This window comes from Phascolarctos cinereus, unplaced genomic scaffold (assembly GCF_003287225.1).
Source record: "Phascolarctos cinereus isolate Bilbo 61053 unplaced genomic scaffold, phaCin_HiC Scaffold_8;HRSCAF=390, whole genome shotgun sequence".
NCBI lineage: Eukaryota > Metazoa > Chordata > Mammalia > Diprotodontia > Phascolarctidae > Phascolarctos > Phascolarctos cinereus.
The window spans coordinates 26,904,179-26,930,420 of NW_027556291.1; the positions used below are offsets into that span (position 1 = coordinate 26,904,179).

The following is a 26,242-nucleotide window of genomic DNA, read 5'->3' on the forward strand; positions in this document are numbered from 1 at the left end:
AGCTGACTTAGTCTATGAGAAGTCAAGGCCATTTCCATGTCACAATGAGGGACTTATCAGGGGGAAGGATATTGGTAAAAATGGTTTGGGTTTTTGGGGTCAATTTAAACATATTGTCGGGTAGCCTCATGCTTTTAATATTGGTTTTGAATGTCATTACAATAGGTTGAAGAACTTTTTTTTTTTTGCATTTTCCCAGCGAGGGCTTGAGAAGTCAATGTATGTCATGATTCACTAATACATGAATTGTCAAAATGAGCTGAGTGCTCTGGTTTGGGTAAATGGAAGGCCTAAACATAGCCAAGGGACCGTTCTCACAATTGCTGGTATTTGTGGGTGGGAGGCTAAGAGATATTCCCGACAAGCCGCCACAGGCAGAAAGATAGAAAGCAGAAGGAAGGCCCTGGTGCTTTAGCTCTGAGGTGCCTGAGGCTTGCGTCAAGGCCATGGAATTTGCGGGCCAGCTCTTTCCTGCAGTGGGGGAGCGGGGGAAGGGGTGGTGTGGCCCGTCAGGATGTGCCCTTTTCTAACTAGCCTTTTCTGGTGGCATGGGGAGGAGTCTCGCGACTCCGTGGGCTCGAAGGTCGATTCTCAATTCAAGATGGCGCGTGACGCCGTCACATGAAGGGCGTGAAGCCTCCGTTGGTCCGCGCGCCCTCCTCAAGCGGCAAACCTCGCGAGACTGAGGCGGATTGGCCCAACGGCCGTGGGGTGGGGCCGTGCGTAAGCAGGGCGTTGTGCCGTCACTTTGTGTTTGGTGGGAGTCGTTTCCGGCGGTTCCTTGGTAACAATGGAGAAGGAAATGGCCGCCTGAGCGACGTGCAGGGTAGCGGCTACCCTCTACCACTGAGTCTCCCCAACTGGGCTCAGACGACGGTGGCAGGAGGCGAGAACGATCGCCGCGGGCCCTGAGGAGGAGTTGCGTCCCAGCAGCGATCCTCAGTAAGTGGTGGTGGGCGGGCGGGAGCCCGGGGACAGCCGGGCGGGAGTCGGGGAGCCCGCGGAGGAGCCGCCCCGACCGTCTCTGCCTCCCTCCGCCTTCTCCGCCTCCGTCTCCTCTCAAAATGGCCCAGGTACCCGGTAGTCGGCCCAGAGCCCGAGGCCCGGCCGCGGATCAGCGCGGGGAGAGGAGAGGAGAGCCGAGGAGAAGAGAGGATGGCAGGGCAGGGGAGGGGAGGGCAGGGGGCGGGCTTCTCGGCCAAGTCCCTCGGCCGATGCCATTTTAGGTTGGCGATGGCGGTTGAAGCCCGGGGACCTTGGCCTTGGCCGCGCTTCGCCTGACTCCCCAGCCCCTGGAGACTCCCCTCCCCGCCCCACCCCCCTCGCCCAGCCCAATCCCCAAGCTTAGGAGCCCTCGGGATGAAATGCTCGCCTCTCATCGCCGGGCCAAGGGGACTTTTATCCGGGGGGGGGGTGTTTCCCCCAATTAGGGGGGTGGGCTGCATCCCCTTGCGGTTGAGGAAGTGGGAATCGAAACTAGACGGTCAGGTATCCGAAGGCCTTGAGATGGCAATGGCTTTAGTTTTGTGCCATTCTCTAGGGCCCGTTTTGCGGCGCGCTCCCCCCTCCTCGCTCCTCGCTCCCCCCTCCCCGCTCCTCGCTCCCCCCTCCCCCCTCGGCCGCCCGCCCGCCCGCCCGCCGAAGAGGATTCCTTCCCTGGGGCAGATAGAGTCTGCTATTTTACCCCCGCTTCAGACCGGAAGGAGTGGGGCTTTAGGATAGGGGGTACGAGTTGGATTGAGTCACTTTTAGCTTTTCGTTTCTTAAAAAATAAAAAAAATAAGTATTTGAGGGTTTAAATACCGAGGGTTTACGCAGGCCTTGTTGCTAGCCAGATGCGTTCACCAACACGTCACAATCACCGTTTATTGGTGGGCCTGCCGGTTGGTTACAAGACTCGCGTTTTCCCTTCTGCTGATTAATTTCAAGATGGAGGAGACGGCAGCTACATGTCTGCTCTAGATCATTTCTCCGTAATTACTCTACAGGTTAGCCCTTGGACCCGAGGCCTGGCAACCCCTTTCTTATTAGAGGCACCTGTTAACTGTAATGGTATTCATACCCTGCACTAGTTCTGTGCTAGTGACCAAAAATCTATGCTTGTAGAATCTGAGCTGATGAAATGCGTTTGAGTTACGGGATTTGTACTAAGGGGAAAGAAATTATTTGTTCAACTGCTAGTAACTGGCTTATCCCTTCGAAGGGCCACAGTGATCAAGGACAAGGTATCTGCTCAGAACGAGCCAAGGGAACACTCCCTGTTCAGGCTGACTCATGAGCAGTTTCAGACTTGAAGATAGGAAAGCACAGTTTTAACAGAATTTCAGCCATATTGAGCACGAGTAAGATTAGCTTTGTAAAATTGTAGCAGTATACTCCCAAAATTGCCTAGGTTTGGGAGTGAAAATTTACGGCAGGCACTTGAACTTTTAAAAAAGACGACTGTGTTTGGGAAATGTGTGTCGTCCTTCGGTTTCAGTTATGCTGCTTGACGACTTAATCCTTCTATTCCCACTATGGGACAATACCTTTAGATCCTTCTCTAAGCTAATGTTTTGTGGCAAACCTTTTTTTGATACATTTCAAGTTAAGCCCTTCTGAAAACATTGACTTGTAGGATTGGGCATTTTAATTCAGTATTATAGTATCTCCTCAAACGCTAGTGATCTTTTTGAATACTAATTAGTGGGCTTTTGTTCTTAACTACTTTACCTTTAGCTGATGTGTGGTTCAAATGTTTGAGTTCTGTGTGTATACATATATATACATATATATGTATATATATATATGAATGAAGAATGATTATTTTTTTCCTCTAACTCAAGGAAAGTAGTCTCATAATTATTGTATTTAAATTATGTATCTCAAGATGTAGATAATTTGCTATTAAGGCTTTTTGGTGTAGGATAAGGTTTTAAAACCTTAATAGAATTTCTTTTTAAAAGTCTTATGTGTATCTTAAGTGGAATTTCCACTCTAGGTAAGATCTTCCTGGGTTTATTAAAAAAAAAACACCTTAGAATTTGGGAGCTGGAAGGGGTCTTATATCAGAATGTTTTAATCATTCAAAACAAGAGAAACTTTCTTCTACTAAGAAAGATGAAATACACATAATGACTTGCAGATTGTGGGGCATTCATGATAAAAGAACTACAAAATTGTTCATTTGTCACTGAATTCAAGGACTCATGTCCAAATATAGAGATAGGGACTGAACCAATGATTTCATTGGCATAGGGAACTCCTAGGAGAGGATACTCCCTCTGCTAATGCAGGTTGGTACCTTCTCCAAAGATTTACAGAATTAGTTGCCTTAGAAAATGTGAATATGAGCTTTGCTAATTATAAAAATAATATACATAATTTGTTAATACTGGTGACATCTTCACTGAAGTTCTTTGGGAAGCAAAGCAGCCAAGTGCTATTGGAATGTTGATTTTTTTTTTCATTCCATTGATTGGCAGAATTTGATTCAGAATTCCTTATGGAAATTTAGGTCTCATTTTATCTTGGTTACAATATAATTATTATAGATTAAATAAGCATATGTTTTAAAATATAGAGGCAATTTGGTTTAGTGAAATAGACTGTTAGGCTTGAAACCAGGAAGACCTGGGATTAAATCCTACTTCTGACATATTAGCTGTGTGATTCTAGACAAGTCACTTAACTGTTTGGCTTAGTCAACTCCCTAGGACTTATGTACTAAGTCTTAAACAGTTTAGATCTGAATCTGTTGGGAGTTTCCATAATGGAAGTTCCCACATGAAAAATCACAGAGCTTTCCAGGGTAGTCACAGTAAAATTCTATAGGTTGTTTGATTTAGAAATTCTTATTAACTGAAATCATAATTGCTTCTAACTTCCAGTCATCAATTTATTGGTTCAAATATCCCAGGTTGCTGATTTACTCTGACTTCTAATTTTATAGTAGTATTACACAGTACCCATATAGTTCCTATTCCCCTAGCTTCAGAGCAAAAACATACATAGAGTCACAGATTCCTATAATTGGAAGAGACTTGAATGAGCATCTTTGGCCAACTCCCTACACGATTGAAGAGTACCCTTTATGACATCACTGACAGGTGGATCACTCAGATGCTGTTTCCACACTTTGCCACAGGTGTAATTGTTATAAGGTTCTTCCTTGTAGTAGTGGATGATCACCTGTCAGTGATGTCATAAAGGGAAGGAAGGCTTAGCAGATTGGAAGGTTCTAGTGTTTTTGGGAAAGTTCTGTCCTTGGATTCTCTTGCTTTCAGTCTGAGCATTCTGAGAATTATATAGTGTGTATATGTATATATATATGTGTGTGTGTGTGTGTGTGTATAAATTTTTATCTGTTTATATTATATATATAATTTATATATGTGTGTATATATAATTATTCAGTACATAGAATAGACTGTGGAATTGTGGTGATCATAGTGATTTCTTTTTCACTGTCATCTCAACTCTGCCATTTAATACTTGTGTGACTTTGGGCTAGTCCCTTAACCCTTTGGGCTTCTGTGTTCATCTGAAAAACTGAGTATTGCATGTCCCCAAGGGCCCTTTTATGGAACCCAGCCCAGTATATGAGCCTATAATCTCCATTTGGATTTGGGTGAAAAATGGTAGAATTGGTCATTTTACAGTCAACACAATTTTGCTTCACTTAGAAGAATGGTTATATGGGTGGAAGAGGGGAAATTTGCCCCTGACCTATTTAAACTGTCTTGTTATCAGTTCTTTAATCTATTGACTCTCTCTTACAGGAGCTGGATGGTGAACCATTTTGGCATTTAGCCTCCAGAAAAAAAATTTCAACTTCAAAGTTACTGTGATTAAAATTATAAGTGATCCTTTAGCTTTCCCTATTAGTCTGTGTTCCCAAAGTAGAATCCTCTTTTAAAGCAGTTTCAATATACCACTTGCTTATTGGAAGCATGCAATTGATGTAATGGCCATTGTGACCTTTTACTTTCATAGTATTCAATTGATATCTTACCCTGACAAAAATATCAAAATTAGTCCCAATATAGAAATGTTTTAAAAGTTCATTTTCTATTGAAACTTAAAAATTCTTTGCCAGAGAAGACGGATGTGATTTCATGTAGCTACTCACATTTTTGTAGTACTTTATAGTTTACAAAAACACTTTCTCCATAGCAACCCATTGGGGTAGTATAATAAGCATAATTTCCCCCACTTTACAGATGAAGAAACTGAGGTTTGGAGAATTTGAGTGATTTGTTCAATATCCCAGAGCTAATAAGTGTTAAAGCTAAGTTTCAGATACAGATTTCCTAATGCTCTGGTTAGCATTCTTTCTGCATATTAGGGAGTTCATTTCTTTTATTTCCATATAGCTGCCAGAATTTCTTTGAAAATTTGCTTGTCTTTTTATACCTGTTTTATATGCATCTTCTGTTATTAATGAGAATATTACATATAGGGAACAAAAAATGGGCTGGTTTGTCTGGATATAGTGTGTGATGCAGAGTAATGTATAATTAGCCTGCAGTGGTAGGCTGGAGCCATATTGGGAGGGGCTTTAAGCACCTAACCCAGTTTATCACCCCCCCCCCCCAACCATTGGAGCTTCTTGAGCTATGGAGTGACCTGGTCAGATTTGTGCATTAGGAATGTTCAACTGTGTGTGTGGAGGATGCTCTAGACAGGGCTGAGGCTGTTGCAATTGTCCAAGCAAGAGGTGTTGTGGAGGTGGAATAGATGAGGCTAGGCATCTCCTTGGATATGGTGAGGAAAAGAGAATGAAGAGTTGAGGGGGTCTCCTAGGTTGTGAACCTGGATGACTGGAGTAATGGTGGTATTTCAGTAGAAATAAGGAATTCAGGAAGAGGAGTGGGTTGGGCAGGAAATAGGAATTCTGTTTTGGATATGTTGAATTTGAGATGCCTATGGGATATCCCATAGGCTCTTAATGGGCTCATTCAGAGAAGATTGAATGGAAATCATGAGAGCTAAGGAGATCACCAATAGAGTGGGTGTAGAGAAAGAAAAGAAAAATCAGAGCAAAGCATAGGGAAAAACCCGTATATGGGGGGAAGGGAAAGGGCAGGATATGAAAACTTAGAAGGAATGGCCAGACTGGTAGGATAAAGCAGGCAAGTATCATATCATGAAAGTTGGGGGAGGGCAGTGCCCACGAGGAGGGAGTGGTCAGCAGTCTCAGGTGTTGCAGAAAGGTCAAGGAGCAGGAGAACTCAGAAAAGGACATCAGATTTAGCCATCAAGAGATCATTGCTAACCTTAGCAAGAACAGTTTCAGTTGAATGATGAGTTCAGAAGCCAGGGCAAGGGGTTGAAAAGTGAATTAAGAGAGGAAATGGAGGCAATAAATAAAGAAAGCCTTTTCTAGGAATTTGCCTGTGAAAAGGAGAAATATAGGATGTTAGCTAGCTTGAGGGGTTGCTAAGGTCAAATGGAAGTTTTTTTTTTTTTTAAAGAATGGAGGAGACTTAGAGATATTTGTAGGCAGCAGAGATAGAGCCAGAGTTAAGGAGAGAGAGCAAATTTGAAAAGAAGGTAGGGAGGGTGATTGTGGGGAAAGTTCCCAGAGGAGATGGGAGCGTATGAGATAAAGAGCAGAAGTGGAGTTGCCTTTGTCATACTGGAGCTACAAAGAGAATGGGGAATGATGGCAAAGGGTTTTGAGGAGTAGACTGGAGGGGAGAAGGGGCTAATAGCCTCTTAATTTCTCAGTAAAGTGTGAAGTGAGGCCCTCCTCTGAAGTGGATGGCAGGGGTAAATAAGGGAGCTAGAAAGAAGAAAAGGTTTGGAACACAGCTGTAGGGAGTGCAGTAAAGAGAAGTGGGGGAGGAGATGGGGAATGGAAGAATTGTCTCATGGCAGTGAGATTAGATAGCAGAGGTTTGTAGTGAACCCAGTCAGCATGGTTGTGACTTTTTCATTTGCTGTTCAGTGTGTGGGTAGGAGTGGGGAAGGTGGATGGATAATGGGGGTCAGTCATGGTTACCCAGGCATTAGTGACAATAGAATAAAGGAGTAAGGGGTTAAGGCCAATGTATAATTGAACAGGTTATAGTATCAAGGTGTTTGTGTGTGTGTGTGTGTTTTTGGGGGTAAGACAATCAGAGTTAAGTGAGTTGCCCAGGGTCACACAGCTATCAAGGTATATTTTTTAAAATTAACTTTTATTTTCTGATCTACATTCTTTCCTTCCTACCTCCCAGTCCTCTCCCTGCTTCCTTTCCCCCTCTCCCCCCATGGAGAAAGCAAGAAAAATAAAATCATTGTTACAAACACATATAGTCAAGCAAAATAATTCCCACATTGGCCATGCTACCCTCCCCCCCACCAAAAAAAACCAAACAACCAAAAAACACCTCAATCTGTACTCTGATTACTCTCTATCAGGAAGTGGGTAAAATGTTTCATCTAAACTTGGTCATTGTGTTTTTTAAAATAATATTTTTCCCCCAATTACATGTAAAGATGATTTTTTAAATTCATGTTTAAAAATTTTTGAATTCCAAATTTTCTCCCTCCCTCCCTTCCTGAGACTGTAAGCAGTTTGATATAGGTTATACACACACACACACACACACACACACACACACACACACACACGTGCAGTTATGTAAAACGTATTTCCATGTTGTGAAAGAAGACACAGTTGGTCATGGTATTGATCAGCATTCCTGAGTCTTTCAGAGTTGTTTGTCTTCATAATATTGCTGTTATTGTATGAATTGTCCTCCAAGTTCTATTAGCTTTGCATCAGTTCATACAAGTCTGCCCATGTTTCTCCAAAACCATTCCCTTCATCAATTTTTATGGCACAATAGTATTCTGTTGCATACATATACCATAACTTGTTCAGCCCCTCCCCAATTGATGGGCACCCCCTCAGTTTCCAGTTCTTTGCCACCATAAAAAAGCTGCTATAAATATTTTTATACATATGAGTTCTTTTCCTCTTTACTGTCTTTTGGATATAGACCTGATAGTGGTACCACTGGATCAAAGGGTATGAACAGTTTAGTAGCTTTTGAGTTGTGATTCCAAATTGCTTTCCAGGATGGTTGGACCAATTCATAGCTTCACCCACAGTTCTTTAGTGTACTTGTTTTCCCATAGCCCCTCTAGCATTTGTCATTTTCCTTTTTTATCAACTTAGTTAATCTGATGGGCATGAGGTAGGACTTCAGAGTTGTTTTGATTTGCATTTCTCTATTAGTGAATTATAGAGCATTTTTATGTGACTGAATATTCCAGTTAGGGTTTCTTTGAAAACTGCCTATTCATGTCCTCCAGTTAGGGTTTCTTTGAAAACTGCCTATTCATGTCCTTTGAGTATTTATCAATTGGGAAATGGCTCTTAGTCCTATAAATTTGAGTCAGTTCCCTATACATCTTAGAAATGAGATCTTGATCAGAGAATTCAAGTTATCGTTATAATGTTGAGATTGGGAAAGGAGGAAAATTAGGCTGTAGCAGAGGAGATGAATGGCCTGAGAGATCACTGTGAGGTGGAGTAAGTAGAGGTCCCGTGAAGATGAAGAATAGGTTTAGGAGGAATGAGGCATTGAAAGAGATGAAAGTTGAGGAGGTTGTGATCAGATTTAGGAACTTCGGAGTTCTTGGACATAGAAGTGGAATTCTTTATGAGTTATGGTAAGATTAAGAGTATGATGATCTCAGTGGGTGATTGAGGTGGAGTGAGGGTTCAGATTGTGGGAGTTGAGGTGTTTAGTATCACATTAACATGTATATTGAAGTCCCCAAATATAAGGGAAGAAGTTGGGGTGAAGAAGACTTGGCTCCTGAATTCCTTTTTTCTACTCCTGGTCAGACATCTGTAGTTCCTTCAACCAGTAGTTGTAATGGCCTGGTTTTGTCTCCTTATCACCCTCCTTGTCATACTGTACCTTGTCAATGTCTTTTTTCAAATGTATTTTCCCAGAAATGAACAAAATATTCCAGCTCTGCCCTGAACAAGGCCGAGTACATCAGGGCTGTTATGTCCCTAATTCTGGACACTACGTTTCTGTTACTGCATTTTAAGATCACATTAGTCTTTTGGCTCCCACATCATACTGTTGACTCATGAGCTTGTTGTCCATTAAAACTCCATCTTTTTCACATGAGTTCTTTTGTCTAGTTACATCTCCTCTATGTTTGTATTGTTGGTTTTAAAAATCCAAATGTTGGATTTTGTATCCATCCCTCTTCAGCTTACTAGATTTGGTCCTTAACTGTCATTCAGTGCCTTAACTATCTGTCCCAGTTTTGTGGCATCTGCAGATTTGATAAGTATGCCATCTTGCCCTTTATCCAAGTATTTTTACTTGTTAATAAGAATATTAACAGAATGACACCCAAGACAGATCCCCTTTTCTTTTTATTCTTATGCTTTTGATCAAGTAACAGAAGGATGTCCTTTCATTGACCTTCCAAACTTTGGTGGTGGCCTAAATGTTTTTCTTCACTGGAAGGTCAGTGGATTCAAAGAAGGATGTGTTGGAGAAGAACTTGAACTAGCTAAAATGGGTTTGGGGAGAGTGGAAATTTAATTAGGGATAAATATTAAGTCCACACATTTAGGGTTGAAAAAAATTATAAGTACAGGATAGAGGAAGCGCAGGACTAGATAAGTTTCTTTTTACGTGAAAAAGATTGGAGAATTAGATTGCAAATTCAGTACATATCAATAATGTGATGACAGTCAAAAAAACTTCTTAAGATGTCTTAATAAGCATAATGTCCAGAATGAGGGAGGTAATTGTCCTGCTGACCATTTCCCTGGTTAGATCACATCTGGAATTTTGTGTTCATTTCTGCGTACTACATTTTAAGGGAAGATATTAACAAACTAGAGGGTGTCCAGGACGATGAAAAGTCCATGTCATCTAAGCATCATTTGAAAGAACTGGGGATATGAAGATGACGCTTAATTTGGAGGAAGGGAGAATTTTTGTGAAGTAATTGAAAGTAGAAGAAGGAATGGCCTTGTTCTGCTTGAGGCCTGGGGAGCGGAATTAGAAACAGTAAGTAGAAACTTCAAAGAGGCAGATTTCAATTAAATGTGAGGAAAGACTCCCTAACTCCCTCATCGCTGGAGGTCTTCAAATGGAAGCTGGACCACCGTTTGACAGGAATGTTGTAGACAGTGTAGATCTCGGAAATTCTGTGAAATTGTCTAAAGTTGGAAGTAGGCAGCAAGCTGAGTGGAAATGATTCCAAGAAGGTAGTGTAGGTAAATGGGGAAAGGATTGTGATTGTTGTATGGCCTGGAAATATAGCATTTTGTTTTATCATGTCCTAGAAGATGTGCCACAGTAACAGTGCTTTTATTTGATGAAGGTTTCCTGTAGGAAAATTTTATAAAGGAAAGGCTTTCCTTGATCCCTTTTGGGTTACAGTAGGTCACTCTCAAAGTGCCTAATTATTCAATGTTTAAATTTCAGGTGGGAGAAAGAAAAAGCTGAGCCTTTCCATTTTATTTTTCTGCCATCATGTGCCAGTCATTTTTCTCTTCCCTAATCCTCCTTCAAATATCCCACAAACACATAATCGTAAAAGAACTAAGGGGTCATTTATCTAGGAAATCTACATTTCCCTATGATTGCAAGCTCATTCATTATAGAGATGCAGGGTATCAACTGTGTTTTTTCTTCAGCTCTTGCATATAATTAATGTTTGCTTAATTGAATCATGTTGTTCAGTCCCTTCATTTTATTTTATTGTATTTTTAAATTCAGTTTTATTTTATTTTCAGTTTCAGATTCTTTTCCCTCCCTCTACCTCTCCTCCATCCATTGAGAAGGCAAGAAATGTGATATCCATTACACATATGAAATCATGCAGAACATTTCCAGTTAGCCATGGTGGGATGGGGGTGGGAGGTAGGGAAGGAGACAAGAAAAAGAAAGAGAAATAAGATATGCTTCACTATGCACTCTTGAGTAGTCAGTTTTCTGTGTGGAGGTGGATAACATTTTGCCATGAGTCCTTTGAAGTTGTAGTGATCCACCTCAGTATTTCACAGTTGATTATTTTTACAGTGTTGTTTTTAATATGTAAATTGTTTTTCTGGAACCATTTCCTTCATTATTTCTTTTCTTTTTTATTGCTAGGCAGTGGGGTTAGGTGACTTGCCCAGGGTCACATAACTAGTAAGTGGATTTGAACTTGGGTCCTCCTGACTCCAGGGCTGGTACTCTATCCACTGTGTCACCCAGCTGCCCCCCACTGTGCCACCTAGCTGCCTCCAGCCTTCATTATTTCTTGCAGCATAATAGTATTCCATCAGAGAAACTTGCAAAGATTTCCCTCCCACTTTCCTTCTTTTCTTTTAATTTTGGCTGCATTGCTTTTTGTTTATGCAAAATCTTTCTAATTTTAGGTAATCAGAATTATCCTATTACCTTCTGTAAACCTCTATATATTTTATTTGGTCATGAACTCTTCCCTTTTCCATAGATCTGACAGGGAACTACTTCCATGGTCCACTGATTTGCTCATGATGTTACCCTGTATATATCTAGATCATGGACCCATTTTGAGCTGATCTTGGTATACAGTGTGAGATGTTGGTCTATGTCTAGTTTCTGTCTGGTTACTTCTCCAGTTTTCCCAGCAATTTTTTCAAATAGTGGGTTCTTGCCTCAATAGCTTGAAGCTTTGGATTTATCAAACACTAGGTTACTGTGCTCATTTGCTTTTGTATATTGTGCCCTCGTTTTATAAATGAGGAAACTGAGGCTCAGAGAGGGGAAAAAATCACTTGAGCAATAAGTGGCAGCAGAAACTCAAACTTAGGGCTTTTGGCTCTAAGTCAAGTACTTTTTTCCTTCTAGTATTCCTCAAGTATTTTTTCCTCCTACTATTCCACACTACCTCTCAACTACAATAAAAGAGGATGTTCTATAGAGTGGGTACTTATGGGATTTCACTTATATTAAATCTCGTGTTTCCTTCATAAAAAAAAGTTATGTTTCCTTAATTGTAGATAAGCTTAAACTGAACTAAATTGGGAACAAATTGTTTATCTTTACAAACTTTTGGTTAAATTTAGGGCTTTTGGGAATACTGAAAAGGAAAGAAAAGATGAAAGTGTTAACAGTGATCCAGTGAGTGATGAAAGAAACATGAAGGTACTGTATTTAATTTTTATAGTATACAGATTAGTGTGCATAGTTGCTGCTGGATTAGATAGATGATTACAGCTAGAAAATATTAGAATTTATTTTATAGTATATGCAGTTTATAAAATAGTTAAGAAAATTGAGATCCTACTTTTGTCTAACAACTATTTTAACTATAGGACTCTACTAAGTTGGCACATTTCATCTATAGTTGTTTTAAGGCATATCTGTAGAAGCTGTTATTTGCTAAGCTAGGTATTGAGGTTTGGTGAATTCATGTGTAGATAAACAGCGATATATTGGATCCCATTATAACAAACTCCACGGAGCACATGCCTTTTTGTTAGAATTTTATTATTACATTTTATTTATTTAACAAGCATTTATCTTTCCCTCTTACTATCCTCCCTCTCCCACCCACATTGAAGAATAACGAAAAAAGAAGAACTAAACACAAAAAATATTAGTCTCACAAATCTCCGTGTTAGTCATGTTTAAAAATGCATGTTCATTCCTCATTTTAGGTCCATCACTTCCCTGGCAAGAGGTGGAAAGTATGCTTCATTTTCAGTCCTCTAGCATCATGGTTTGTCATCAGAGTTCTAAAGTCTTTCAGAATTGTTTTTCTCTTTACTGTTGTTATCATTGTATAAATTATTCTAATTCTGCTCATTTCACTCTGCATCAGTTCATATAGGTCTTCCCAGAATCCTCTGAAACTGTCCATTTCATCATTTCTTACACACAGTAATAATTCTACCATATCCATATATGTAATTTTTTTAGCCATTCTCCAGTAGATATTCCTCTAGTTTCTAGGTTTTTTTTGTTTCTGTGAAAAGAGCCACTATAAATATGTTTGTCCATATGGGTCCTTTTCCACTTTATTTGATCTCTTTGGAGTCTGGGCCTAGTAGCGGTATACCTGGGTCAAAAGGCATGAACAGTTTAGCAATTTTTTGGTCATAGTTCCAAATCACTTTTCCAGAATGGCTAGACTAATTCACAGTTCCACAATCACTTCATTAATGTGCCTGTTTTCCCACAGCCCCTCTAGCATTTGTCATTTTCCCCTTTTGTCAGAATTTTGTTTTAAAAAGAACATTGACAACAATGTAAATGGAAAGAACAAAGCAATGGAAACTGAATCTTAGGAAAGTGTAATGAGATGAGAAAGAAGAGATGAGAAAGCACCTCTCACTCCTCCTTTGTAGTAGAATGGTGCATATGTTGTCAGGCTTTTTTGGTGTGTTGCTTAAGAGCATTGCCCCTATACCCTGTCCTTGCTTCCTCCTCTGGCTAGAACTGTTCTTGAAGAGGATAGTGAAAAATTTGGAACACATTTAAGGAAAAGGAAAGAGATAGCTAAGCAAATTCCATTTCACTTTGTAGGAGACATTAGATAATATGCCTTTCTTTCTTTCTTTTCCTCTCCCTAATCCCCAAGCTCTTGTTTATTAGTTTGAAGAGGGGTTTGAGTAGTATGGGTGGGGTTTTTTCTGGCCAAGGTCATGGAATACATAGAATTGTGAGTTATAGTCGGAATGGTCTAGTGTAATGGTAGCAGACTCAAATAGAAAGGGATCCTTGTGGGCTGCATGTTGATTTAGAAGACCACAAATTTACATTATCTGTGTTGTATTGTATTGCATTTTAATTTCTTTTGTTAAATATTTCCCAATGACATTTTCATCTGGCTTGGTAGGGCCAGGAGTTTGACACTTCAGGTGTAATGGATAGAGTGCCAGGCTGGCTGTGTGATTGTGGACATCATTGAATTTCTGAATCTCCTTTCTCATCTGATAGGTGTAAGAGCTAAAAGGGACTTTAAAAATCCTCTCATCTAACTTACTGATATTGCTGATGAGGAAACTGAAGCTCAGAAAGTTTAGCTGACTCGCATTCAGGGAAGATAATAAGCCAGTGGGGTTGGGCTTCAAATCCAGCTCTTAATTCTATCTGAAACTCTTCACACATCACCTTCTTTAATGTTGGAGCTAGAGAAGGCGGTGAGGAACTGAAAGATGGTTATTGCTGATTAATCATCTGTGGGGACCGAAAACAGAGCTGGGAATAGTCTTGCCCTCGCTAGCTGCCTGACTGCCAAAACGTTCTGGGATTTTTGGCATGGACTTGACCATGTTTTTGTTTTACATCATTAACATTTTCCTGTTACCAAGGTTTTCATGGCATACTGATTTCAAGAAGTATCTCCATTGTTTCTAGTTCCAAGAATTTGCACTATCCCTTGGCTTTTTTTGTTGTTGTTAATAAAATTTTACCTTTGTGAAAGACAGCTAGCATGGATAGAGTACTGGACAGCTTTTTCCAAAGCCCCAGGCTCAGACCTCTCACTGTGTGACTCTGGTTAAATCTCCTAACCTCTCTGGACCTCAGGCAGCTGTGGAAGACAAGTTATTGATAGGTCATGGTGTACATCTGAAGTGAAAGGGAAGAGGAAGGGAAGGGAGTAAGCATTTCTATGGCACTTATTAAGGGTCAGGCACTGTGTTAAGAGCCTTTACAAATACCTCATTTGATACAACAACCCTGTGAGGTAAGTGAAAGGGACCCAAAGTATTGGGATGCCCTTAAACAACCAGTGTTAGAGACTAGTAATGTGTATAGGTACATAGCTGCACATGTACATAGAAATTAATATAATGATTAATTTACCCAGAATTATGATTATTTATGAAAGTTTCATAAATAAGAATGCCTTTCAGCAGTCAAGTCTTAGAAGAGAGAGTTTGGTGCTTTTGTATATGCTAGCCATATTGTAATGCCTTCTTTTCTCATCCTACTTGATTATTCTAGCATTCGAAGAGCTGATGGTATTTGTATTGGTGATAGAACTGCTATTTTGGAGAAAGAGGGAATGTTTATGGGTTTTTTTTTAAAACCTGTCTTCTCTGGGAGGAAAAGAAGTTCCCCATCCCACCTGGTTTTAGAAAGAAAAGGATAACGAGGGGGGTGAGTAGGTAGAGAGAAGAGTTTGAGAGAGAATAGGTAACTATGATTTTATCAAATGATCTGAGGTCTTTCTAGTGTCAGTAACATTCAGTTCTTTGTAAGGATAGTGGTTCAGGAAACAGGAGAGGGTCAACACAAGCAGTGTAAGATAAAGGAACCTTTCCCCTCTCAGCAGTGGAATTGGAACATTTATTGGTGTGGATGCTAATGTCAATTTGGGGTTTTGTTAGAACTAAGATGACTTTTTTTTCTGCTCAGCTCTTTGCTCTCTCTTTTGTTTAGCGTTCAGGTAGATCTCATGCTTCCTTGAATGCCATGGATTTAGCTCCTTGTGTCACCTTAAAAGGGCCAGGAATCATTGTGGTTCTGTGCTTTGAGTCAGTGACTCTCAGTGACGATTGCCATATTGACTCAGGGGAAGACAGAAAAACCACAGTGAGGTTCATGGTTAAGAACAAATTCTAGTTGAAGTTGTGACACAAATCAGTAAAAGGAGAGAAGCAGATCACTTGAAGATGAACCCTTCTGTGTGACTTTGAATATTTGTGGAAATGGCCTTCTACCCATGTACCAGCTTTTCTGCCTGTGAGTTGGCAACATTTTGTCATGGTGGGTTCTTTATGACTTCAGTTTATTTCAACTTGAGTTTTTTTCAGTTTAACTTTCTCGGTGGTAAGAGAGCAGCAGACCAGTAATTATTGCCAGACTCACCTGCCTGGTAGGTAGGATGCTGAAGTACATCCCTGAGTATTATTGACAGTTCCCTTTGTCTCTGTCAGTGTTCAAGGTGGAGGAGCAGCCCAAGTTACTTACTTGTGGTACTGGCTGCAGAAGCTTCAGTGAATGTCTTAGGAGCATCATTAGTGTGACTGTCCTTGGCTGCTTTTGGGAAGTAATCCATTTCGGGGTTGGTAGAAAGTACTACAGAGTAAGAGGTAAAGGCAGTGGAGCAGTAGGCAGCTGATTTGAGAGAGCAGGAAGATGGAGATAAAAGCCTAGAATGAGAGTAATGACAATAAGACGGGGCGTGTGGGATCTAGGCTGACATTTTGCTTAATTATCTTGTATTTGGAGCTTTATTTTTTTGATAAATGCTCTGGTGATTTTTGGTCTGTCTCTTAGTCAGGTAATCAGTAGAACTGAAGGGAACCTTACACATAACATCTAGTCTGTGTCATACAAATAAGGAAATTGAGGTCCAAAGAAATTCAGTGAATTGTCCAACCCCCACAGCTACATCACATCAAGACTTTTGACTCACAATCTAGTTTGATTTTTTTAAAAAACCTTTTCTGCTGAAAAAAACCCCAAAACATAAAGATGTAGAAGTATGTAATTGTCTTTTGACAACTGGAGGGGGGAGGAAAGGGGGCAGAGAATCCAGAACTGTCGTTTCATCGCTGTGGGAAACTCCTGGTGTAGAAAATCCTTCCTTGGAAACAGACAAGCAGCTCACATAACATGTAGTCTTATGGAATTGCTTGAGATAAGAGGTTCAGTGACTTGTCCAGGGTCATATAGTCAGTGTTGTGTGTCAGATGCAGGACTTTGCCTCAGGACTTCCTGGCTCCCTCCAGCCACTGCCATGCTGCCTAAGTAGGTGTGCTTAAACACACTCAAAGCCAATTAAGACCAAACCATTCAAGTGTTACTATTTGGGTATTGAAAAAACCATCATAATTGTCAGATAAGAATTTTTGCCTTGGAAATAACTAACGTTTGGGTGGTTTGGGTGCTGGAAGTTAAAAGATATTTCATTAAGCTACTGTAAACACGTAGGCAGCTGGTGGCTTAGTGGATGGAGCACTGGGCCTGGTATCAGGAAGACCCGAGTTCAAATCCAGCCTCACACACTTCCTAGCTGTGTGACCCTGGGCAAGTCCCTTAACTTCTGCCTGACAAAATGGGTACACTGGAAAAGGAAATGGTAAACCACTCCAGTGTCTTTGCCAAGAAAACCCCAAATAGGTCATGAAGGGTTGGACCTGACTGGAACAACTGGTCATGAGTTGTATTAAAAGGTTTGAGTCAGGTCTCAGATTCAAGGTGGTTTCCAATTTTTGTGCCCTTTTATTATTTTAAGCATTTTGTGTAAGTGTAACAGGTTCTCTTAAAGGGCACTGTTCATTTCTGTTCTAGCTACATTTTTCTGTGCTTTATGGATGAAGTTTTATACAGTAAAATAATGAAATCATCTTTGATCTCATCCATTTAGATGTTCTTTCCAGTGCCACAGATTGAAACTCATCTATGTTTGCCCACCCTCTTTTGTCCGTACCCTGTCAGAAGTTTGTCATGTGGATCCATTCAGTGTGTTCACACTTTTTTTGGCCATTGGGAATATACAGTAGCCCACTTAAGCTATCCACTTGGCTTTCTTAATTCTCCTTAACTCCTTTCTGAGCCTCTGCTATAAGTAGAATTTGTATCTGATGAGTTAACTTTTGTGAATTTTTTCATGGCCATTCTGACCTTTTCTGTTTTGGACAAATTCCAGATTTTGGAGCTTGGAAGAAAGAGAGAAGCAAAGTGCGTGGTGTGTTGTGGGAATTGAATGATGCTTAAGTTACCTTGACATCTTATTTTCAAAGGTAATTTCTGCCAGACTTCACAAATATGCTATGTTCTAAATGTTTTCTGAATTAATTCTATTTAATGAAGACTTAGGTTTTTATATTCCTGTTCTATTTCACAAGCCCTGTAACCCAATTATATGCCCCCAAGGCCATTGTACATGGGGTGGGAAGATCTAAAATGCTATGTTATTAGTAGTGATAAAAAATAATATTAATTGGCATATTTTGTGTTAGTATATGACAGGGACTATAAGTGAAATTATGGGGCAGCCAGGTGGCACAGTAAACACAGTGCTGGGCCTGAAGTTGGGGAGACTTGTCTTCCTGCGTTCAAATCTGGCCTCAGATACTTACTAACTGTGTGACCCTGGGCAAGTCACTTCACTCTGTTTGCCTCAGTTTCCTCATCTGTAAAATGAGCTAGAGAAGGAAATGGCAAACTAGTATCTCTGCCAAGAAGGCCCTGAATGGAGTCATGAAGAGTTGGACACAACTGAAACAACTGAACAACAATAAAAGAAATTAGGATCACTAAGCTAACATTTCAGAATTTAAGATAAACTAAATTTTCATTGAGATTTAGATATAACATTGGCATAATTTCATTTGATTTTCTTACTGATTTAAATTTAAAGTGGATTGGGGGGCATAATATTTTGATAGTAGCTCACCTTTATGTATATCGTTTTCCTTACAACAACCCTAAGACATAGATGGTTCAAGTATCATTTCACATTTTACAAGAGGAATGGTATGCCCATTGTCTCCTAGCTAGTAAACTTTGGAGCTGGGTCTTGAACCCCGGGCCTTCTGCTCTTTCTGCTGTACCAGTTTGTTTGACCACATGACAAAGTTTGATCTAATCATTATTAGAAGATTGCTCATGAATGCGAGATAGACCCTGATCTGGCGGCTTGTTCTCTAGTGGATTCTATTTATAAAATAGTTCTGGTAAAATGTACAAAGAGACAACTTTGAAGACCCCTCTCTCCTTACCAGCCAAGCAACAACTGGTTTAACAAATCAACAAAGTCACAGTGGCTTGGCTTGGTTTTGGACTGCTAAGCCCCCTGCAAAAAAAGCGTTTTGGTTCTCTCAGTTACGTGTTTAAGAGTTTACTCATTTGGAAGCTCTCTGAAGAGGAGTGAGCACAGTGGAAAGACCACAAGGAAAGAGTAAGGTGGAGCAGTGTCAATCAACAACTCTAAAGGAATGTCTTTCATAACTTTGTTGTCTTATGTGTTGGGTGTTTCCATTGTAATCATCATAACAGCTAGCATTCTGATAGTACTTTAAGGTTTGCAAAGCAGTTTACAAATATTACCTCATTTTATCCTCACAACAACCCTAGGAGTTGAGTACTATTATTATGACCCCTAAACTGAAGCAGATAGAGGTTAAGTGACTTGCCCAGGGCCACCCAGCTAGCAGGTGTCAGAGGCAGCTTTTGAACTCAGGTCTTCCTGACTTCAAGTCCTATGCTCTTATCTCTTATGTCTAGCTGCCTCTATTCTGGTCTTACTTCCTTCACTTCATTCTTAACCCTGTAGCTGCCTAATTAAACCATACACCATCTCCCCCCCCCCCATACACCGTCTTCTAACCTTGAATCTATTGCCCCTTTATCCTGTCACCAGTCATGCCTTGAAAAAAATTCTTATCCTAAGTTACCCACACCATCTGTTTTCTTATTTCCTACTCATATACTGCTGAATGGCACTGGACAAAGTCCTGTGATGATGCCACTTAGACCCACTACAAATTAATGCCCTTCAATTGGGCTTTTACTGCCACCTGACAGTTCTTGTATTCTTCTATTACTGTGGGGTATGATAGAGAATCGGTTTCAGAAGAATGAGCTAAGAGTTTGAAGGATAGGATGTTATGGTCAGATGAAAAAAATCTGAGTTCTGAATCATGGGTATAGAACAGTTAGTAGGGATGGTCACATCAAGAGTCTGAATACCCTTTGTGTTATGGCTGCGGCATAGTTCTTTATGTCTTACAGCCTACTTATGCCTTCCATTTTCCTGAGTGATCCTCATTTTTAATTATTTTGAGACTGTTGATTCACAGCTAAACACAGTCGCCAGTATTGGTATTAAAAAGATGAAACTTTGTTTCACCAAAAAAAGTTGTGGATCATTAAGGGGGTCCCCAAAGGCAATAATCCAGCTGATTTTGGACCCAACTCTCCATTGTCCCTTTTCTGTGCCTGTTGAAGATATAGATAGGTAGACAAACTGGTGGATATGCTCTGTATGTCTCATAGTGTGGAAGATGTGTACTCTTTTTTTTCACACTTTATTTTTAACATTCATATTTTTAAAATTTTGAGCTCTAAATTCTCTGTCTCCCTCCCCATCCTTCCCTCACCCATTGAGAAGGCAAGCAAAATGATAATCAGTTATACAAGTGAAGTCATGCAAAACATTTCCATATTAGTCATGTAAAAAAATATAAAAAGCAAGAAGTACAAAGAAAGTGAAAGAAAATCTGCGTCGGTCTGTACTCAAGAGTTCATCAGTTCTCTCTGGAGGTGGATACATTTTTCATCATGAGTCCTTTGGAATTGTCTTGATCAGGGTAGCTAAATCATTCACAGTTGATCATCAATACAATATTACTGTGCACAATGTTCTCCTGGTTCTAGTCACTTCACTTTGCATCAGTTCATGTAAGTCTTATCAGGTTTTTCTGAAACCGTCCTGCTTGTCATTTCTTATAGCATAATAGTATTCCATCACAGTCATAGACCACACCTTACTAAGCCATTTCTCAATGGATGGCCATCCCCTCAATTTCCAGTTCTTTGCCACTACAAAAAGAGCTGCTAGAAATATTTTTGTACATCTAGGTGCTGTTCCCTTTTCTTTGATCTCTTTGGGCTATAGTCCTAATAGTGGCAGATAATGTGCATTCTTGATCCTTTTATTTTTTCTTTGAGAGGAGAAGAGCTGTTTAGGCCCACCTCTTTGGAGTGATTATGAACTCATTGAGGAGGCTCTGCAACCTTCTGGTGCCTGATGCAATCAGTAAATAAACAGGAGGATCTGGAAGAGCCGACTTATTAGAGGGAATGCCTCTTCAGCTTGGATTCTGGTGGAGTTCTGTGACAGTGGTGAACAGCTTTAGGGAGCAGACCTTTCCTTGTTTTATTCTTTGCCTGATATGTATGCCTCATTAAACAGAGTTGTTGTCTGTCATTATTGTTTTCAAGGAATCTTGCGTGGTTTTGACGTATGCATAGGAGACATCTTTTGTTAGTCATCGAACAGGCCCAGTGGGATCTTGTATTACATATATCCCTTAGTTGTGTGATGATCAAGATGTCTACTGTGGAATATTGCTTGAGAAAGCCTTCCTGTTCCTTTCTAATACTCTCCTTAAGGTTGCTTTCAATGCATATATAGGTTATTACCCAAAAAAAATTATAAATAGGAAAGTAGGCCTGTGGATAGGTAATTGTTGATATTCTATTGGTTATTCTTTAGAAAACTAAGGTCCAGGATTTTTTAATGCCTGAGCACCCTCACATTTGTGTTGTCTCCAGCTGCTGTTCCTGTCTGTCTGCTTTAGTGCCACTTCTTCCTCTATAAGCACTTACAGGAAAGGACTGTGATGTGAAGAGACCAGTGAGTTGGTCCCACTGTTCTTAATGGTGATGAAAAGATTTTTTTGGTGATAATCTTCACAAGTTCTTTTCCGTTTTTCTTCTATTTGTTATCCCGCCATTTTCATCCTTCAGTGCTCTTGGGATGACTTTAATTAAGGTGAAATCTTTTGTCTGGCTTTCTTTAAATTTGTTTTAACCTCCATTGCCTTTTTTGTTTTTAAAGCAATACTGCTTATTTTCTGCCATTCTTCTCTGTAAGGTAATACAAACCAGTTTATCATGTTCTAAATTGGTAGGGTCTTTGGCTGCCATATCTCTCCACTGGGCAAAGTAAGGCACGTGTTTGCCAGCTGGGGCATGTTTTTGGCTCTTTTGGTTTCCTTTTTATGGCAATTGATTCATATTGGTTATACTTCTAAATCAAATGATTGTAATCAGTGTCTAAATCCTTCTGTTTATAGCTTATATTTTATCACCAATAATTTGCTTAAATAGGTCAGGTAGGAGTTCTTTTAATTATACAATATCTTTTTCTCCTTTTTATTCTCCTGGCTTTGTACTAATTTTGATTTTTGCTGTAACAGATCCAGGCTGCTTCCCACATCAGTAACAAGTTGTTTCCTGTCCACATGTTATCACTGTGGGGTTTTGTGTGAGGTTATTTGGCTTTCCTTATGTCCAGTACCTTCAAATTCTTTTAATTTTTTATTATTCTGAACTTGACAAACACAACCGTGAATTTTCAAGTGTATCATAAATTTGTCATGTTAATTTCAAAGTTGTCCTGCTTGTCTTTGTCTGTGTGAACTTCCTTTTGTTTGAAATGTTTCAGTGACACTTACCTTTCTTTTCCTTTTTACTTGTCATCACTATCACTAAACCTCATTTCTACGAGGCTCCTTTCTGGTCTTCAGTTTACAAATGGGAGTTCTTTCCTCAGTAGTCAGGGTCTTTGAGTTTGTTTCTGTGTGTTGTATACCTAGTCTGTTCCACCAATCGGTTTTTTGATGATTTCTGCTTTGCAGCATAGTTCTGAATTTGGTACCACTCAGGCCCCTTCCTTCTCACTATTTCCCTGGAGATTCTTGGCATCTTTACTATTCTCAATGGATTTTGGTAATATTTTTCCTAGACCTATAAGTAAGGAGACCGTGTGGAACAGCCGAAAGAGCACTGGCCTTGGAGCCCTTGGTTTCCAATTCCCTCTTAATCATTTTCGCGCCCTCCTTTTCATTTTGAAGATCACGCTCCTTGCTGAAGAAGGTGGCAGCCTTCCTTGGTATCTTGGACGTCTGTTTTTGCAGACTTTAGCAGATACTGACATTTTAGCCTTCCTGTTACTCTTCATACAACTCTTGGACTCTCACTTGTCTCTGTGTCCCTTCTGAACACCTGTTTTTTAAGAAGCTCATTGGGGAGCTCTCAGCTTCCTTTGGCCTTCCATAGATGCCTTGCTGTTTTCTTTTTAATCAGGATTGTTCATAATTGTATGGTCAGAAGTTTAGAGGGTTTTTTTCTTGGTCATATCCCTAAAGCATATATGAATTTGTAGGTTCCTGATTTTTAGTGTTAAGTCATTGACATTCAAGAAATAATCCCTTAGCTCTTTCCAAGTATGGAATCGGTTTCTGGTTGCATGTGATGTATTTGGGCTTAATGGAAAAAAATGTGAGTTTCCCATTGTTTTTAAAATTTGCACTATAGGATTTTATAAGTTAACTTATTTAAGTTTTCTTTTTGAGGTCACCTCAGAGTATTTAGTTTGTGTAAGACCAACATTTTTGTAACAATTTTAACAAAGTGGATGAATCTTTCTGTTAACTATCTTGGGAAACTGAGTCTTTCTAAGAGTTGTTAAAGTGATTTGTATTTTATTTTTTCTAAGACGACAGAATAGTTCCAGGTACAATCTAGGAAGAACTGGAGAGAGCTCCAGGAACTGAAGCCTGGACCCAAATGCCCTTTCCAAGAAAAGACTTCTTGCTAGTTTGGGGTTTGCTTTTTTTTTTCTTTTTGGTAAAGGGAAGTTTTTTATTTCTAGTCATGACTATTGCCACGTGATCTCGAAACTTCTGCCAGGTTCACATGCATATAGGAGATGAATCTTTTTTTTTCTTCTGATTGATTTTGTCAAAAAACCTCAAAGAACTTTCCCCAGCATCTTTGGTAAATTAAAGGAAACCTTGTAGTAAAAGAACTTTTAATTCCATGCCTGTTGCAGATTTGAAATACTGCCCTGTCCCCTCCTTTACCCCCTCCCCGCCATTGTTGATTGATTGTGGAATGCAGGCTGATTTTAATGTTGGCTTAATCAAAATATAATTAAGAGGAAAGGTGGAGGGAAGCATAAACCAAATAAAATTGATTTTTATATCGTTCCCAGTCTTTAGGTTCCATAAAATGTACACCTTCATTAGCATGGAAAATTGCTAGTTGACCGCACAGAAACCTGGCAAAATATTCCTTTTAAGTCCTTATACTTATTGAATTTTCCTGGTGAGCTTCTGTATTTTCTGAATACTTACTCAGAAGTATATACCTATACTTTTCAATGGTTAACAGATAACTTAGTTGTGTACTTAAAAGTTTGTTAGCAAACTTTATTTCTTACCATAAAACCTTGAGGCAGTTTCTTCTAAGTCATATAGAGTATATTCACCTATCTGATAAATTCTGTCAATGTTAATGGTAGGAAAAGGATAGTGAATATTTTTAGGTTGATCTGTGTGCTGTTTTCTAGATGAGCAGTCTCTTTTCCTCCTTCTCTTAGATAATTTTCCATTCGTTCATCACAATGGAAAACTCTGATTCTAATGAGAAAGGAAATGTTGATCAATCTGAAGCACAACGTAGGCGGCAGCTGGATCGATTGGACCGGGAAGAAGCTTTCTACCACTTTGTAAATAATCTGAGTGAAGAAGATTATAGGCTTATGAGGGATAACAATTTGCTAGGTACTCCAGGTATGTTCTATGTAATTTTGAGGATTTACATGTGTAAATTATTGACTTTAAAATTGTTTAATTTGATTTTTTTGTCAGATAGTTTCTTTAACCATTGTATTGCTGTATTTGAATGGTTACAATAATTTGGTGCCGCTGATCATAGAATTATAAGTTTAGATCTGGAAGGGACTTCAAGTCATCTTGTCTAGTTCTCTTATTTTACAGAAGTGGAAGCTGTGGCCCAGAGAGTTTAAACACTTGCCCAAGGGCTTATATGCGGTGGGGAACCTGCAGGCCTTGAGGTCACGTGTATCCCTCTAGGTCCAAAAGTGCTGCCCTTTGACTGAACTGACTTGTTCTATGAAGGTTGGATTCAGTCAAAGGGCCCACACTTGAAGACCTAGAGGGCCACATGTTCCCCACCCCTGGTTTATGTGCATATGCTAGAATGATTCTTGAGTTGACTAACCATTGCTTTGTATTATCTGATCTTATTCACAGCTATTTTATTACCATTTGCCATGTACTGACTAGCAATGAATGGTTCTTAATTATCATCTTACTATCATCCTCTTTTTTGGAGGGTAGTAGTAACATGGACATTGCATTTGGGACACTACAGATACAGAGTACTGTGGTTCACGTGAACCACTGCCTCTTGAGATGGACTTAAATGTCTTTAGAATCCCTCTTAGGTCTGTGAATACAGTATAGGTATGCACAAATTGATAATGATGTTTCTAATATGCATAACCCACTTCTGTGACTATGGGTAGGGTGAAAAAATGTAGGCTTTACTCGAGTTTTAGCCTTAGCTATAGAGCAGCAAGTGATAGGTTAGGCAAACAGTTGATGAGCAAAGTCTAGACTAGGAGTTGACACCTTAAGGCACATACTGAAGGTGGCACATGAAATGAGTTTGTGGAATAAGAGGTAAGGTCAAGGAATGGTGAGGAGGGGCTGAGGTATGTGAGTTCCAAGGCAAAATTGCAAAGTAGGTGAAATTTTGTCTTTGGCCCCTTCTGTCTTTTGCTGATATGCCCAGGCCCTTCCCCTCCAGTTGCCTCTCTGCTGTGGTATTTGTTAGCGGATTCATAGTGTGCCAGTGACATTCTTCCTTGGGGTATTTGCATTTTAATGATGGACTCTCAATGCCTTCTAGACCCAAAAGAATGAAGTAGTGTGCTTCCTTTATTGTCTGTCCCTTTCCCTCCTCCAAAATGATTTTTTAAAAGGTTACCAACCTCAATCTCATTCCTTTTATGGTTAGCATTCATTGCTTCTCTTTCCTTTATAATTGAGCAACGTTTTCAAACTGTTTTCAGGTGAGATTACTGAAGAAGAATTATTGAGAAGACTTCATCAGATTAAAGAAGGTCCCCCACAACAAAACAATGATGAGAATAGAGGTATATAATATTTGGGGGAGATTAAGAAAAGGGGGGACTACTTAGGTATTGACTAGAGGCCATAAATTATGCATAAATGGGGGCAAATGAATCTGAATTCTCAGACAAGTGAGATATTTGCTGTGCTGTTTTTTAGCGGCCTGGTCAGTGTTCTGTTGGGGTGGAGTAAGATGTGGACCATTTAAATGAGAACTTTTTTTCTTGATTTCCCCAACTACCCTGAATTTTCCCATTGCTTACTAGTTCCTTTCCACAGAACAGTTACTTCCTCTCGAGCAAATAAAAATGTTCTGGGCTCTGTATCCTCAGCTTTTATGGTGTTGCCCTGCCAGTGGGAGGTAGGGCCTCAGATGGGGAGGTCTGGCCTCTGCAGCCAGCAGTCCATTTTTGTTCCTGAGCTCGTCCCCTTGTGTACTGTGCTCAGGTTAGGTGCTAATGCTGTGCATGTAAATCAGTACTGTGTCCCTTATAAGCACTTTGCAGTATTATTCCATCAACGTGAAGTCTACTTTGAATTTTTGAAGTTCTCATTTTGTTGTTTTGGAGTCTTAGAAAAGTTAAGGAGTGGTAATTTTTTTTGGTAGTCCTAATTTTTGTAGTTCCT

At 39.8% G+C, this 26,242-nt stretch overlaps 1 protein-coding gene across 3 annotated transcripts in view; it reads left to right on the top strand.

The window, feature by feature from the left end:
- The first annotated feature begins 753 nt into the window (after positions 1-753).
- The window catches only part of RLIM (ring finger protein, LIM domain interacting), a 32,891-nt gene continuing 7,402 nt past the window's right edge, over positions 754-26,242 (top strand). The window contains exons 1-5 of one of the 3 annotated variants that reach the window (XM_020964539.2): positions 754-942; positions 12,050-12,128; positions 17,590-17,683; positions 24,055-24,247; positions 25,555-25,638. In XM_020964539.2, the coding sequence (XP_020820198.1) occupies positions 24,079-24,247; positions 25,555-25,638 (253 nt within the window). In that variant the 5' untranslated portion in view covers positions 754-942; positions 12,050-12,128; positions 17,590-17,683; positions 24,055-24,078. The remainder of the gene's footprint in view (positions 943-12,049; positions 12,129-17,589; positions 17,684-24,054; positions 24,248-25,554; positions 25,639-26,242) is intronic. The other 2 variants (XM_020964538.2, XM_078147995.1) reach the window with 2 other exon arrangements.